The sequence below is a fragment of the Pollachius pollachius genome (genome assembly GCF_949987615.1).
Source record: "Pollachius pollachius genome assembly, chromosome: 6".
Lineage (NCBI taxonomy): Eukaryota > Metazoa > Chordata > Actinopteri > Gadiformes > Gadidae > Pollachius > Pollachius pollachius.
In genome coordinates, this window is record NC_136939.1 from 11,314,711 (window position 1) to 11,328,712 (window position 14,002).

Consider the following 14,002-nt stretch of genomic DNA (forward strand, 5'->3'; position numbering starts at 1 on the left):
CTTCAATAACTGCCTATCCAAAATGGAATAATCTCGACCATAGTCTTCATGCAGCTTGCGGTGGGTATTTGTGCACTGAAAACCAGCGAAAGGAGACCGGCAAGCAGGCAACCCCCAAGATCCGACGTGATCCCCAGACAATTGTCTAAAAACAATTGACCCTATCCATGTCGCCACAGCACTACCAAAAACATAAAGAAAAATAAATAATAATTCACGCAACCCAAAGGGGAAGCCTAAGGGGGAAAGTTCAAATTCAGACATGTGCTCACCAGACAATCAACTCTGTTAGCCTGGCCTCAGCAGATTACATAACCAAAATACACAAGCTCAATCCCTAAACATGTACTACTGACCCACAATAATAAACCAAAAAAGAGCTTTAAATATACCAATTAGTGCACAAATGAAGTGATAGCATCACCAAAAGTCAAAATATGTTTACCAGCTACTGGGATCGTTTGTGCCTGAATTGTTTTTTTGCACCTTGAAGATGGGAGGAAGCGAGGAAGGTGCAATGAGAATTCAACTGCTCGATGGTGACGGATGGTTAATTTTGACTCTGTTTAGACATTAATTACGGTGAAATATAATAAGGGAGGGAAGGAGGCTGGAAATTGCCTCGGCTGAGTTTAGGATGTAGACAGCATGACATCTCTGGTGCTTAAATGTCGGCCATGGCTTTCTAAGTGATGGTTATGCTTACAGCACTGGCTGTGAATGTTTACCCTACCCGCTGAATCTGTACATTTTAATTTGTAATATATAGGTGTAGCCTTTTAGTACTTCGAAAGCAGGGTACCTTACGACATTACTTTGACGCACTGTATTAAAAAAATGAAAGGTTCATAATTTAAGTCAGCTCTTTGTCTCATTTACAGTTTCATCTGAAGTCACATTCATCAAAATAAAGTTTCCTTTTGATTAGTTTGGTCTGAACTAACGCAGAAGAACATTTTGTGACCAATTCAACCAGGTTTCTTTTTCCTGCTACCTTTGTGTTAAGGGTTATGTTTGTGTGTTTCTGTGAATGATTTGTTGTGTTTTTATATAATAATAAAAGAAAAACACAAACCATCAAGGTTGAGGAAATCATTCATGTTAGAAAATGAGATTAAATAAATAACCATAATTGAACCAGACAAAAACATAGCAAAGCAGAAACACACTTCTCAAATAAAAAGTAGCGCTATGGTATGGTTTTGGACTTGGAATGTCCACTCATGCTAATAATCAAATTGCACAATACATTTGTAGCTCTCGGGGAACAATGGGCGAAAGACAATCTGTAATTTAGTGACTGGTGTCACTTCATTTGGGGGAAAACCTTTTCTAAAGTGTGCCACAACCTCAGCTGTAGAGACTAGATGTTTGCGTGAATTAAATATATGGAACAGTGGAACTCACGTGGAACAGGGTCAATGAAGCCTGTACGTTATAAATTATATATATGCCAATCTTGATGAACGTGACCTAATCTTAATTTGCTGACTATGGGTGTAATTGGAGCCTATATATTTTAAGGGCTGTGGTGCAGACCAAGACACCTTATTACAACATTTTAGCCCACCAAGTCGATCGCCCTTGAATGACCTTTAAATCTTTGGCAGACGCTTTATGTCAAATTAAATTATTTGAATGCATATACATTTGAGATTTGATTTAATCTTTCAATATTACCTCCGAAGAATGAATCTCAAATCCAAGGAAGGCATCGAAACTCCCAAGCGCGCTCCTCCTTATAGTTAAGGAAGAGTCATTTCACTGCTGACCTCTGAACTAGATCCCAACTGAGCTCCAAGGTGCAACCATCACAGAGAAAGTTATTTCCAGCGACCCGGCAGGAAAGTTGGACATAAATCGCAACACCAAAGCCCAAACTTTCTGCTGCGGGTAGCCGAGATCCTCCTACCTGAACATTGGTTAATCACAGATTCCACTTTTTCCCTCCTGTGAATACACACAACCCTGAGACAGCTGCATCGCACCTACCTTCTGCATCAAAGTTAAACAAACTATCAGCAAACAGTAAGAAAAAGCCACCGTGTAAAAGCATTTTGTATTGTGAAAAAAACTGAATAAGTTGACTTACTTTGTGTTGCTCTAGAAAATGAAAATGAAAAAGAAAGTCTAATCTAGAAATTAAAATAACTAACAAGTAGCAATAATTGCACACATAGGTAAAGACAAGATACAAACAGTAGTGTTTAATTTGCATATTCAACACATGATTACAATGTGAATCCTCCTTGGGGGAACAGCTCTATCTGCACTGCTCTACCTTGCTCCTACAAGCCGGTGTGAATAATCTCCCAAACCTTTTAAATGGCACCGCGTGCTCCGAGGTCGGGGAGGGAGGTAAGAGCACAGAACACCATAGCTGTTAGCGTCCGCTGGCAATGTAGTGGACAGACCACAACAAGACCAATCCCAAGGTTAGGACTTGCGGGGACTTTAAAGGAATCAATAGGGCTCCCAGGGTTCTGGCTAGTTGCCATTGTTGTGGATTGGATAAAGCGTTGCCGTGGTGCAGCCCCGGCCCTGTGCTAATGACACAATGGCAGGAGAGAGAGAGGGGGTGTGAGGGATAACAAGGCTATACTAAAGTCTAGAAGCAGGTCTTCCAGGGGTAGCACAGACACCATGAACTTCAAAAGCAAAGGCTCCAGCGGGGAATGGGGGGGGTGAGTTGGCGCCCTCACTGGCGGTGATAGAGAGGTTCTTCAAATCCTCCTCCTGATTGGCTGAGATCATTGGATTCAGGGGCATTGTAGCTGATGATATGACTGATAAGGTTGTACAAACACATTTTAACATTCATGTTTTTAGACGTTGAAGATCAAAAGACAAAACAACACTAAGTTGTTTTTTCTTGCCCACACTCAACAAAGCTCAGCAAAAGCTTGGTGTTAAGATACAACAGTTTATTATTGTCAGTCTTAAATATGAGCACACACTTTTCATAAAGAAAATACAAATAAATCAACAATGCTATACATTGCAGGGAGTCCAACATAATGTTAACTCTCAGTCCATTTTTTTGAAAGCGCTCCGACACAACTGGAGCCTTGTGAACTGGCAAGAGTGTTACGATATGTGGAAATTGACATCCGAACCGAAGACTTCATCTGCTACCATAATACCTCAGGTTACCGTGACACCAGTTTGAATTGTCTTGTCTGACGCAAGTACACGTTAAATATAGATTCTCCTCCGCACTTCAATGTAAGTCGAACAAATGTCACACAACACCTAGAGTCAATAGTGGTCGAGGGCAGCTCAAATACAAGCCCTGTTTTTGTTTTTTTTGTGTCTCCCTCAAATCAATAGATCAGCATTTTCAAGATGGCTGCTTGCCTCTGAAACACTTCTTGAAATACCATGGAGGGAGGGAGGGTGGAGGGGGGCAGGGGGAGTCTTTTGAAACTTTTATCAAATATATCAACTGTACACCCAACATAGACCCAACTATGGATTGCAAATCAGAGCGTTAACATATCAACCATACCCAAGCACTACAGTTTTTCATTTAATTACAGTTTAGAAGACTTCTCAGAACAAAATATATAAGAAATATTTATAAATACCATATTTCTTCATTGTTAAATCTTACGATGAAAGAACAAACTACCATCTAATTTCGGGGAATTTGGGCAACTTGAAATATATCTCCCTGCCTAATTAACAAAAGTTAATGTAAAAAGGCAATAACAGTAGGGGTGGCCAATTCCCCGACTTAACTGTGAATTGTTAAAACAAATTTCAAATTAAGCATGACGTCTAATTTCAGACTCTTCCAAAAATAAGGCCTAGCATCATTAGCAGCAGCTGTTGCTAGTGTTGCTACAGTAAGCAAGTCATAATGACAGGCATGTTTTTTTGTTATTTTTTATTCACAGCTTATCGTATTGATGAAGGAGATGCATGAACCACTCTGTAGACTCAAAGCAGAGTACACGGCAAACATAATTAAGTTTCAATATTTACCAGTGACTCAGATATAGAAAAAAATGCATCATTATTCTATTTGTGCCTCGAATGTGTCTAAACCACGCGAGAGCCACGCGCTTCTATAAGCAGCAGAGTCTCAGACTGCATGGGGGCCACCCTAAGAAGCAGGCTAAGCTGAAGAGTTCAGTCTCAAGGTTTGATTATACCCTTTAACTTTGTTTCTCCCACTGCCACTTGTGTCGTAACAGCAAGCGGATGTAGAAAAGATGGAGCCCACAGGCAGAAACCACTTTTTTTTACGGTCTTCAGACCTCAAAGTTGCTTCAGTCTCTTACATTGCGATGGTTTAGAACAAATATTTCCCGGCTATATAAAATGAGAATTTGTCTGCCTAACAAAAAAGAAGTACAATATATTTTTTTCTTTCACAAATAAACAGAGTGAAGTGTTCTTCCAAACAGCTGTGTATGTTACACGTCAGAAGTCAGAAAAATAAGAGAAAAACTTTAAAACAAAACCGAGGTTTACAACCCTAGGAGCATCCTAATTGTGATCACAACAATTTGAGATACCACATTTAGCTAAATGAGCAAAAAATTGAATGAAGCCAAGTCATATAATGGGTAATATAAGTATGTTTTATCACATATGTCATTTTAATTTGCACACAACAAGGTAGTCATTTTTGTTTTATTTTTTTGCATAAATGATTAAAAGTAGAAAGGTAGGGATCACATAAGGATCATGTCGTGAGTTATACAGATAATCTTGCCTGATACAACTAGGTACCCAATTCACCATACACACAAAATATACCCTTTGACTGCATTTGTTGCTCTGTAGCTAATAAGTGTGATACTACAATAATGTATTTTCTTTAGAAATTGTGACGTTTTTGACAAGCATGGATGATTTCAATGACCAAAAAAGTGGAAAGCTATAAGAGGCTTTTCTTCACTTAAATGAAGCTTAACCAGCAAACTTTGAGTTCCTGCATATATCAGGGCCATATTTCCTACTCCTCAACTTTCTTCCCACTTCTTGGGGAACCTCATTTAGGAATATTTCTGCAGAATATGCATTCTGCACGTGGGCTTAGAGACCTACATTATGTGCTCTGGTGGTGTAGGCTCTATGCAAGCAGGCAAATCACCAACTGTAGTACCATGATGCCAGAAACGATGACTTATTTGAAAATGTGAAACATTTTTGTTCCTTGTTGTCATCCAATTTTGGTAGTCTCCTAAGTGGTATCTTCAATTCCTTCCATCCTTTTATTTATACAAACATTTGCAAAAAAAACAATATGCAATTATAGTCCTGCTTAATATCTAGTTGGGAATAAGATCTTCTAAAACAATGTACAATATGATTTGAACTGTGTTATAACGGCCCATCACCAATAATGATGATTAATAGTTTAGATTTCATACAAAAAAATATACAGGTGGAATGTGTTAATATTTGCAGTATTCAGAATGCATGTAACAAGTACAAATCTTGGCAAAAAAAAAAAGATTTCCAAGAGTTCTGAGTGTAGTTGGTGGCTAACCGAAATCATAGTGATTTTAAAACTATACATGTTGTGGAATGTTGTGTTGCTACTCAAGCAACTCTGAATACTCAAACAAAATAAGAGAACAGAGCAAGTTTGGTATATATATATATATATATATATATATATATAACCAATTATCAAAAACATAGTGTCTTCTCAATCAACACCTCTGCTGCTTCTTTGTGATCCTGAAGTCATTCTTAGCTTGTAAGCCAACTAAGTGGTAAAGGAGACAGCTTGTTGACTAGACTATGTATATAGTGCAGATGTTTAATCAAGTATCTTCTCCAATTTGTGTGACATTTAATTGCCTCTCAAATGCTATCAAAGGGGTTAAGGAGACAGTTTGCTGACTAAACTACGTATATAGAGCAGATGTTTCATCAAGTGTCTCCTCTCATTTTTTGTGGCATTTAATTGCCTCTCAAAGGGTATATATATGTTTACCAACATATATATATACACATATATATACATACATGTATATACATATATATTTACATATATCTATACACACATGTATAAATCTAATTCAACAACACTGAATGAAACCACACGGTTGCTTGTGTATGATGCACCTTATTCTGTATGCGTCTCTTCCCTCACCGTGATATCGCAGTGAAACTATGCTTTGCTCTGTGTAGTCTCATGAATACAGCTGTCCTTCGAGCTGATCAAGGGGACACACAAGCCTGCAGTCTCCTCAACGTCCGACACAATAACACAAGAATAATTAGTGAAATGAAATCCACCACGCTGCCGCATGACCACAAAATGTATGATATTGATTGATTATAATCTTCTGTTATAGTTACAAAAAAATGTTGTTTTTTTAACTTTAACTTAAGTTGTTTTAACCTCTTCTATAGTTTTTGTTTGGGGTACAAAATAGGCGCACTTCTAATTTACTGTGTGGTAAAAACAGCTTCAGTCTTTGGGTTATTGGTTTCTTAATGCATGCAAGGCATGTTCTTTTATTATGATCATTATATTTTCCTAACATGAACTGGGTCTTTTACGGGCGCGCGCACACACACACGCACGCGCACACACACACACACACACACACACACACACACGCACACACACACACACACACACACACACACACACACACACACACACACACACGTGTTGGTAAAACATTTCAGTACGTAAAGGGCATGTGAGTAAAATGTATTTTCTTAAAATTGTACTTATCTTACTCCACACAATGGCAAAGACAAAACTTCATATACTTCCATCCATCTGGAACTAATTAGTTATTCTTTATACCATGTTGTGAACGACTGTTTTGTAAAAAAAGAATTAAACTAGGCTATTTCCCTAAATAATTACATCTTAAGTCATTTTCCCCATCTTAAAGTATCTGTTACACTTAAAATATATCACAAATAAAAGTATATATCACTATCAATCTCAAGAAAAAAAAATTAAAAAACAGTATGTTCTGTCAAACAGTTAGAATCATAATTTGTATACATTAAAACATGACAAGAATAGAAGTTGCCATTGGGCAACTTAACCACTCTCACCTTTGATGGTGGTTAACCACTCGCACTTGCTATACATTTGAATTTAAATGAATACCAGTAAAACACTTTTTTTTACTTAAGACCATCTGAATAGGAATCACGATATTTAAGTGCTTTTTTCAACTTAAAAAAAAAACAATAGGGCATTGTATTATAATTTAGGGAAGAAATTATGTTAACATAATATAATAACATACAATTGTAAAATGTGTTACATCCCCCAAAACTGAAATACTTAAATTGATCAAATGAACAGAACAACATACAATATTTTCCTCTTTCTTTTCTCAGGGGGGTCGGTCAACGTGATGATATGGTGGGATACCTTATGCAGTTCATTATTCCAGTTGAGAGGGAAGAAAATACACACATACACCCGCAAACACACGCCAAAAACACACTGCGTTTCCTCAGCCATCGGGTGTTCAGATTCGCAGCAGTAACGGCAGCATGGCTATGAGGATCAGCAGGAGACAGGTGGGTGAGTGCATGCCCTGCACTCCACCGCTTCCATCTTGAACTGCTCTCGGCCCTGAACAAGGAGGAGGAGGAGGAGGAGGAGGAGGAGGAGGAGGAGGAGGAGGAGGAGGAATAGAGATGCATCAGGATGAGTTTTCACACCTAAACATGACTTTTTTTCCAGTTTTCCTGTGGCCAATGAAAGGTCAATGAAAGGTGCTCTGTGGGAACATCCTTCTTTTAACCCTTGATATTGTTTGACTATTAAAGGTGACAGGAGGGCTAAGGGCCAAAAAACGATCATATTCTGGTCCGATTTTTTTTAAAGGTTTTCTGGTAGATGATGTCTAGGAAAAGGACTTCAATGGACTTCAAAAGCCCAGTCAATTGCCATTATATTATTAAATTAATTGAATTATAAGTATTTTCCAAAACCTATCAAACCAACATTTGATTGACTGCTCCTATATTTTTAAGACAGAAGGTTAAATGTATTTATTTGATGGCAACAAAATAAAATAAAACCTGCGATTCCTTCTTCAAAATATTGAGTAGGTTTAAACAAAATGGGCGACAATTTATCCATCTCCAGGGTTCTTTCATCTGTTAATTCTGGGTTTATGTTAGCGTGTAATGCGTCAGAGTACTTAAAACACTGTTATTATCACGTTTTCAGACGGATGATCAAATAGACTCGGTCTGCCGCCATATATCCTTGTAGACTCCTATAACTGCATCAAAAGCCACCCTTTCTCAACCCCTCCATCACTCAAAGAAAGAAAAGGCTGTTGGCTCTGCTCTGAGTGCTTGCGAGTGATTTTGAGAATGGTGGGCTTTTCTCTGAATAAAAATGTAAAAAGGAAAATATGATAATGTTTTGGTCTGCGTTAGCTGGGACATTTCATGTAAGATATCTTATACAAATGTAATACTGTGGTGGTGTTGGCTGGAACGTCCTGCCAGACATGTTTCATTAATTTGATACTTAAATCGACCAGCACAGGGATGTATTTCTTTCCATTGCTCCAACCCCGAGGGAGGTTGCTGCATGCTGGACTAACAGACAAGCGAGCAGACATTGGGAGGGTTAGTGGGAAGGAGTGTCTGGCTGAAGGACACTGATCAAACATGATATATATATTTAATTTCAAGGGATGAGCAAAAATCGATTCCTTCTTTTTTTTTCAACAGTGTCTGGATCGCTTAAAGATGTCTTATAGAAATGTGAATTAATTAGGAACCTCACCCAGTGATAAACATACTCTAATAAACAAAATGTTGCCAAATTATTTTAAACCGTAAGCTTTTCTATTTCAATTGGTTTAAATGGCTACAAATAGTAAGACAAAATATAATGTTATTTTGTCTTTAAACATCCATGTACCTCACTTGCAAAGGACGCCCAGCTAATTAGGCTGATAACTAGATTATCCACAGTCTTTCAAATGATTAATAATTAAGCCTTCAACCAGACCCATATTCATGTAATGTAATCATGATGCTTTAAATGGGATTTGATGAAAGGACACTTTACTTGGCAGTAACATGGATATAATGATCGACGAGATGGTACCAGTATGAATTTTGATATCTTTCTGTGGTATCTACGACATACTAATTGTAGAAAGTAACCTGCTACAAAGCCCGAGAGCCCAAATGTTTGATTTTACTTCAGTGCATGTAACAATGACTACCAATAACTGAGGTCAGAAAAAGCTTAAAATATATACTTACATGAGAAAAGAGCAAACATTAACAAAAAAGAAGTCATGCCACAGAGACAGGTGGTTAGGTTCGCAAAGACAAAAAAACAAAAACAACAGTTAGCCAAACATAAACAGACCATTTCCACAGGAACTAAAATGTATTCCTCATGAGAGTCACCTCACCTTATTGACAGTAGGTCAGGTATAAACAGGTAGTTGTATGAAAAGTTTAAGGATGAGACTAATATTTACGCCCTTTTGTTTTTACTTTGAAAAAAAAAAAAATCGAAATAACAGAGGAGACGGCCATGCTTTTCCTCATTAGCATCTCGGAAATTGGATCAAATATCCAATATACAAGTTATTGTTTCCCCGCCCGATTCGGACCCAGTTGCTCTCTGCCAGCGCAGAAACGCTGGCAAGAGAAAGTAAGTATCCCTAGTTTGTGAAAATGGCCATGCTTATGGCAGAGTTAGCATGCAGAAGAGCCGTTTGGATGCAAGACGGGTCGCGGAGGCGCATGCAGTCCGCCTTCGGCAGAGTACTAACCTTGCAACAGTGTTGAGCTAGTGGGTTCAATTACCTCTATACCAGCGGAACAAATGGAACAGAGTGACACATCAACAAACAAAACACCCACACTTCATGGACTAGACCAGACTGGGAAGAAGGAAACTTGTGCAGGGCATGACAAATACGTGGTAGAATGACATTTTCACATAAAGTAGTTGCAGCAGGTGTGTTACATATTGTATGTATAGAGTGTGGTTTAAAACATAGAAACCATTTAAGTCAATATTTAAACCTGCACCATGTACGTTTTACCATTAATAGCACCTGAGGGCTTCAGTGGTAGCTACAGTTTTAGCTAGGGGGGAGGTGGGGGGGGGAGGGTCAAAGGTGGATCAGAGTAGAACGATAGATAGAGAAACGTTCTCTGGATGGATTGACCTGTGGATGGCTGTGTTTTATTGTTGAGGAACTTTATAGGTCAGATATATTTAAATGGAATAAATAGCAGGAGTGGAAAAGTTACATAGTGCAGGTTTGAAATAAGTTGGCATTGCCCTAACAAAACATAGAGAAATCTTTCTGACCAATTTTTGTTTAACTTGCAATATACTTTTAAGAATGTAGTGTGCATCATGATATATGTCATTATGCCAATGCAACTACCATTCACATTGCATAGCATTGGGAATGTAAATAACATACAAAGTAAGTAACATTCACAATTTGACTAATATTCACAATGTAGCGAGCATTGAGAACGTAACTAACATTTAAACAGTAACTAACATTCACAATGTAACTTACATTGAAAATGTAGCTAGCATTTACAATGTTAATAACATTGACAATTTAACTAACATTCACAATGTTACTAACATGGAGAATGTAGCAAACTTTTACAATGTAACCAACATTGACAATTTAACTAACATTCATAATGCAACCTACATTGAGAATGTAACTAACATTTACAATGTAACATATATTCACAATGTAACTAATATTCACGATGTAACTAACATTCACAATGCAACTAATATTCACAATGTAATATAGCGGCTGTACTCACCATACAAGAGAAAGCTTGTGTTTGCACTCCCTAGTTTGTTGATAGCGATGCAGGTGTAGTTACCATAGTCACCCTCGGAAACGTTAAAAAATGTCAGCTTGGACAGAGAGTCGCTGTTCTCAATCTCCATGCCCTCGAAGCCATTATAGATCCTGAATCACATAATAAACACTTTCAATAAAATGATTAATAGCAATAGCAATCATAACTTTTTCGTACATATTTAGACAAATCACACGGCTGATGCAATCAGCAGTAGAGCATAGTTTGTCTTTTAACTGAATATATTCATGATTTCCCTTTGAATAATAAACATGTAAAATATATAATTTCAAATATGCTAGTTAAAATAAATTATTTTATAATATTTATATTTTATGGGTTTGTTATGCCTTTATGGACAGTGAAGAGAAACAGAAAAGTGAGTTGAACGAGCTAGGGAAGGACATGTAGCATTGGACCCCATACGATTAACGGAAACAAACCACCATCCATTAAAACACATGTACCCACACACACTACGTTACCTCCTGTCGTCTTTGTACCACTCGAAGTCCGCCTCTGGCACCGCGTCGGCCTCACACTCCATCAACCCTATCTGGCCCAGAGTCACGCCAATGTCTCTGCCCTCTGACACACTGGGAGCATCTGCAGGAACACCATATATGGTCAATACCCTGGGCAGAGGTCAGTGGAGCGCCTTGGTCTGAGCTGCACTGCAGCAAAAATCCTACTGTATAATCAGTATGAGTGTGAATACAGTTAAGAGCTTATGAAGGAGTTGGTATGGGAACGTTTGGGCATGTTGCCCAAGGACGCATGAAGGTTAGGTTGGGGGCATTGGGGGTTGAACCCAGGACTTTTTCAGTCACAGCAAAGTGTTGGATATAAATACGTGAGAGGATATATTTGATGGTCTAGTTACTTGATACGTGCTTAACTATAAGACACCCCAAGCATTTTTTCCTGCCAGTTTTGTTTTGTGCTTTGCCAAAACCTTTCTTTAGAGGATAAGCTGGTCTAAGCTTTATGCCTGCTGCAGGCATTATCAGATGAGTTTTAAATATCTGCTTTTTTAGAGGAAGGGTAAGCAAGAATCTAGACTATAATTACGTAAGGGATAATGCCCGACAAGGTGTTCATTATCAGGAATTAATGGACCGCGCATCGGAGGACGGCTGCCTCCGCAAAGTCCATTAATTCCTGATAATGGACACCTCGAAGGGCATTACCCGCTTATACCATGGTCACTTGCCAAAGAAAATAAATTAAAACTATTCATTCATATTTTTATGCGTTTTACAATCCAAATATAAAATTGTATTATAATTATATATTATATATTATAAAAAAGCAATAACTTTGTTTCCCTGGTAACGCCTGAGTTACTAATACCTGGAACAATCCTTACCCTCCCTAAGGTTCTTATGCAATGGAAACGTTCTTCAATCCTCCAGTAAACAGGACGGACCTTAGCTACGACTTGGCAACGGGAGGTATTCTAGTCCGCTCAGCTATGAGCCAGAGAGCTAACGTTATGCATTGTACATATTTATAATTCAAACTTTGTCCCAGCCTTTATTCCACAGATACTCTGGGGTCTAAAGCATATAACCGCTTGCCAGTTTAATTCATTTTTCACAATTTACCAGCTCTCGTTTTGAAGACCGAATCACCGCGCCATTCGTTTCAATGGGAATCGCGACAGCCTATGGTTTCAACATAGAGAGTAAATATTGATAATTTGACATTCGTCCCAGCCTTTATACCACAGATACTATAGGGTCTATAGCATATAACCACATTTTCTGATTACAGTTTAATGCATTATTCACAATTTACCAGCTCTCGTTTTGAAGGCTGAAGAGACAATTTGACTGGAACTACTTAGCAGGTGTCTGTATATCAGGGGTTAATGCACACCCTGTAGCAGAATCAGAATCGAGTATTCCCCAGACCGTGTTATAAACCCTGATATTGACCATATCTTTCTTTTTTTAGATGTTCAGTAAAACCATCTTGTTTTGTTGTTTGTGCTGCAAAACTTAAATAAACATTGTTCCTTACTTCAGATACTTCAGGCAGTTTATTTTATTTTCTGTGCTTTTTATGTGTATTTATCAACTTTTTATGTAAAACAAAAAAAGGATGAAAGTGTGTTATTTTTTCCGCCCAGGAAATATTAAATTAAACTGGCTTCCATAAATGAATTGGTGGGTGACTGAAAGTTCACACATAGTTACATAGTGATACCATTCCATTTATCAATTGCTTCAGTAAGTCAGTTTGAGTTTATATTCTACTACAGTACATCCAGTCAGTTTGAGTTTATATTATGCTGCAGTTCATCCAGTAGGTTTGAGCCCATATTATACCAAAGCACATCAAGTAGGTTTGAGCTCATATTCTACTGCTGTACATCCATTAGGTATTACCTCATATTCTACTGCAGTACATCCATTAGGTATTACCTCATATTCTACTGCAGTACATCCATTAGGTATAACCTCATATTCTACTGCAGTACAACCAGTAGGTTTGAGCTCATATTCTACTGCAGTACATCCAGTAGGTTTGAGCCCATATTCTACTGCAGTACATCCAGTAGGTTTGAGCCCATATTCTACTCAGTTCTTCCCCAGAGTATCCAGGCTGGGTAAGTCTTTAACTCACAGTTGACAGTGATGTCCACAGTCTGGACGTCGGCATCGATCTCATTGATGGCGGTGCACTCGTAGGTCCCTGCTCGGTGTCGAGGGATGGCCTGGATCTCCAGGTACTCATCGTCCGACACCAGGTCTCCTGTGGGCAGAACACATGCAGAAAGGGGGTGAGGAGATCGCCATCGAAATTCAGGCCTGGAGTCCAAAGAGTGACTCAGAGTTTGTTTCTTCCTCTTAACACGTCACAGCAGTGGGACGGTGGTAATAGGTCTTATGGGAGACAGACATCACAGGGTTGGGGTCACAGAGGCTGGACAAGGCAGAGGAGGAGGCGGGAGCAGACATGGAGAGTGCCAATGGGACCTCTGCAACAATTACGCTCTCTTCGCTGGCCTCTCTTCTCTAGCATGTCTGAAGCCAGTGACACGAGGAGGGGGCATCGGTTCACTTGCTAATAGGAGGCCGCGGAGTCCATCTCAACACGTTTAAAGGTCTTCTTTACCACCAGGTGGGAGTGTGATTAGCCATCACAAGCTGTTTTTGAAAAT

The 14,002-nt window shown here is 38.6% G+C and overlaps 1 protein-coding gene across 1 annotated transcript in view; it reads right to left on the minus strand.

Annotated features, from left to right (window-relative positions):
* Nucleotides 1–7,469: 7,469 nt before the first annotated feature.
* The window catches only part of ntm (neurotrimin), a gene marked incomplete at both ends in the record, with an annotated part of 75,074 nt that continues 68,541 nt past the window's right edge, over nucleotides 7,470–14,002 (minus strand). Inside the window, 5 exons of the mRNA XM_079738116.1 lie at nucleotides 7,470–7,576; nucleotides 9,759–9,794; nucleotides 10,792–10,943; nucleotides 11,319–11,439; nucleotides 13,465–13,593. Coding sequence (XP_079594242.1) covers nucleotides 7,470–7,576; nucleotides 9,759–9,794; nucleotides 10,792–10,943; nucleotides 11,319–11,439; nucleotides 13,465–13,593 — 545 coding nt within the window. The remainder of the gene's footprint in view (nucleotides 7,577–9,758; nucleotides 9,795–10,791; nucleotides 10,944–11,318; nucleotides 11,440–13,464; nucleotides 13,594–14,002) is intronic.